The sequence below is a fragment of the Bidens hawaiensis genome, unplaced genomic scaffold, assembly GCF_021521415.1.
Source record: "Bidens hawaiensis isolate Kalapana, Puna unplaced genomic scaffold, B.hawaiensis_p1.1 tig00018743_1, whole genome shotgun sequence".
In the NCBI taxonomy this organism is placed as follows: domain Eukaryota; kingdom Viridiplantae; phylum Streptophyta; class Magnoliopsida; order Asterales; family Asteraceae; genus Bidens; species Bidens hawaiensis.
The window spans coordinates 332957-336561 of NW_027492837.1; the positions used below are offsets into that span (position 1 = coordinate 332957).

The 3605-nt window shown below is 38.6% G+C and overlaps 1 protein-coding gene across 1 annotated transcript; it reads right to left on the reverse strand.

The window, feature by feature from the left end:
- Positions 1-274: 274 nt before the first annotated feature.
- Positions 275-3605, reverse strand: LOC143556785 (protein PAT1 homolog). The gene is made up of 4 exons (XM_077046028.1): positions 3383-3605; positions 2994-3136; positions 2747-2791; positions 275-2227 (listed from the first exon to the last, which is right to left on the reverse strand). Exons 1-4 carry the CDS (start codon positions 3450-3452, stop codon positions 659-661), a joined length of 1827 nt encoding a protein of 608 aa, XP_076902143.1. The 5' UTR covers positions 3453-3605; the 3' UTR covers positions 275-658.

Genomic DNA, 3605 nt, shown 5'->3' on the forward strand with positions numbered 1-3605 from the left:
TCGACTTCAAACTTTTAAAAATGTGTCATGTTAGCAAGTTATATCAAAGTCACCGCTATGTAAGTTTTAGAACTTAGCTAGACAATTTTCAAAATCTGTTGCAAGTCGATGTATAAAATATGTTGTCTATAAACATTCATTATCCTCATCCGAGCACTATCCTCATAACCATCCGAGCAAAAAACACCCAAAACCAGCCTATTGTGGATGCTATAAATCTATTCGCCTTTGTTCCTATCATGCTCCATATATATATACAAACACGCACGCAGACAACGGTACAATAATTAAGAGACCAAACCAATCATTTGACTTTGGTTAAAAGTAAAACTTCATATGCAAAACAAACATATAATGAGTTCTAAAACTGTAAAACAAAAGGAGGATTCATTCAAAAACTTTGCAGGCTCCCATCTCCTTGAATACCAATGGCCAACCCTATACACATTTCTAACCTTCTAAATCCTCATTACTACATCACATTAGAGCGACAAAATAAGCTCCAATTCCCACCAAGTACACAACTAAGTTTCATCATAAAACACAAAAGACATAAAAACATGTAAAGACTGTAATAATAAAAGAAGCAAACTTACTTTCTATCATTGCTTTTATCTTATTCATCAGTCAGCCCATCACTCTTTTCATATAAACTTCATTATGGCTGATTAACAGGCATCGACCGTTGAGCAAATTCCAATAACACCTTCTTCTGCTTTTCATTCGTATGAGGAAGGCTGGCCCGCAAGAGCTCAACGGGCATTTCCACACTGATAGATTTTGCAGCATCTGACCAGATAACCGACATGTCACGCCCCTTACTCAGAAATGACTGGACAACACCCTCATATTTACTAACACAGTATCTAGTGAGAAGCGCAAAAAAGGAATCAAAAGACGCCTGCCACAAAGCCCGATTCGCGGGGCTGCAGTTAGCCGCAGCATTTGGATCGGTTAAAAGCTCGGTTCCTCTTTCTAGTACAGATTTTAACACAACAGAAGCCCCGTCCCCTGCAGGACTTCCAACAGGACGAAGTGGTGGTTGCTCTGTAGAACAAACCACAGATGCCAGACAGGTAGCCAGTGATCTAAGCTCCATTCCGCGCACTGAGGACGAAACGCTACTTACAAGATTATTAAAAGTTTCAGCTGTTTGTGGATCAACCGGAAGAGATCCAAATATAAACCTTAAATGACGGAAAATTGCCATGCAAACTACACGAGTCAACTCGCTTCCCGGTTCAAGATGTTTGAGGTAACTCGAGAGAAGCTTTCTACCCTTTGGAAGAGAAACCAACCGTAAAAAGACGAGATCGTCCTTTGAACCTGAGTCAATCGTTTGACCATTCTTGCCTAACAGGTCAACAAGTTGAAGTGATGTTGCTAAACCTTCAAGAAGAACATGTCGCCTTTGCCTTAACTGGGCCCCACCATCCGGAAGCTTATTGAACTGTAGAAAACGATCGATATCATCAACATCAAGAAGAAGACAAACACCGTCTTCAATTGCGACTCTAGCTGCAAGCAGAGGTTCTTGTATCAATGGTTTGTCCAGCGTTTTCTGGTCAGTGGGCCCGCCAGCAGCTGAATTTGGCGGGTCAACTTCAAGAAGCGGGCGGGGACGGCGTATAGAAGAGAAAGAAACCCGACCTAAAGCATCAACTTGAAGAAACGCGTGTGGTTCATTAGCAGCACGGGCTTGGGGTGAGCAATCCCTTAACTGCGTCGGGCAAAAATGGTGTCTTAATTTTGCACCACTAGATTTGTTGGCTAAGCAAGCTTGGTGATAATAATCGTCCACATATGGATCGTTACTGTGTGTAGCAGCAAGTTGCATTCTGACAATGTTCTCAATCTCAGATGATGTCATGTATTTTGATTTGAACTGTGGCCATCCACTGGTGTCAAAGCCCGATTGAAAATATCTCGGGCCTGGTCCTGGGCCCTGGCCCGGTCTACCTCTGGCCAACGAATTGGGTCTCATATCTCGTGAACCCATCCCAAGGGGTTCCATATTGTTCATCATAGGTGGATGGTGGTTCATTAGTGGCTGCAACCCGGTTAATTGACCACCAAATGGAGGCTGAAACTGATGGTGCATCCTGTGTTGTTGAGGCTGCAAATTGTGAGTAAAATGTTGTTGCATCAAACCGTTTGAAAGATCAGGCAAATTTCCACCAAATTGGTTTTGTATCCGGTTGTTGAGGGCTGGAGCAGGAGGACGAAACTGTACAAATAAGTGTAAAAAAATCACATGACAGTAACCCTCTAGAAATAATTTATAGACTTAGAATAAGTGTAAAAAAATCTCTACAAATAAGAATTAAAGATTCAATGCTACTTTATTTTGATATAACACTTCTCCATATGACCAGTTAATTACTCCAGTAATGCAATCACTACAAATAAAAATTAAGAATTTAATAAAACTACGTAAACATGATGGATATAGAAAGTATTAGAGCTAGCTCCCTCCATGTCATGGTGCAACAGTATCGGCATATTTTCATAAAGCAGACAGTAACAAATTTGCACCTTTGATTTTGAAAGCCATTCGAATTTAACAAGTAACAAAAATTTTCCAAAAACTTTGTGCTGTTTAAATTTAATACAAAGAAACCAGACTTGAAATCCTTGATTTTAATAATTATTTACAATAACCATTCATAGTTCCTGCTAGAGGTAAAGACCGTAAAATTAAAATGACAGATGCATATCAATAACCATTCATAGCAGTGAAGCTAACCTTTGAAAATGATGTCGAAAGATCGTTGATTCCTGGAAACACAACCTGAAACATAAAAACAATATCATTTCACATTTTACACATTCCCCAATATCCACATGTTACAGCAAATTGAATAAAATAAGCAAAATTCTCTTAATTAATCAATGTCATCATGCAAGTCTTTTAAACGAGAAATGACACCAACTTCGAGACATAAATCTTAAGTCTTAACAAATAAAACATATATATATAATCAAATGTATACCTCTTCTTGCTCCAACAGAAACTCTTCCTCCTCAAACTTAGCTTCCGAAAGCTCACCGTCATCCTCCAAACCTCCCAACTCAACTTCTTCAAGAACTTGATTACCGAAAAACGCATACTGTGATGCATCAAATAGCGCACCGCCTACATACCAAAACTCATAACTTCAAGTCAAACACCACTGCATACATATTATAAAAAACCTAAATATTCAAACTGTAGCTAAATCTACCACACACACACACACACAAATCAGTATAACAAATTCACATCACAATTCTATAACTTAAACACAAATCAAAATTTCAAATCAAACAGATGAAAACTAGATCTATACACAGTCTAAACCCTAAATTATAAATCGAACAATAAGCGTAGTAATATATATACCTGATGAATTGGAATCAAGGTGCTGATTAGGATCCGGATTAAGAACTCCACCACCTCCGAATCTATCCATATTACAAGTCGTCCACTGTGAGTCCAGATATCCGAAACGAAATACGGAAATTGATGAAGAAGAATCTGAATTGTGAATGATATATAAACCCTAGATGACGATAGATGTGGTTAATTAACAAATAATTGGAGTAAACGAAACCCTAGATGGATT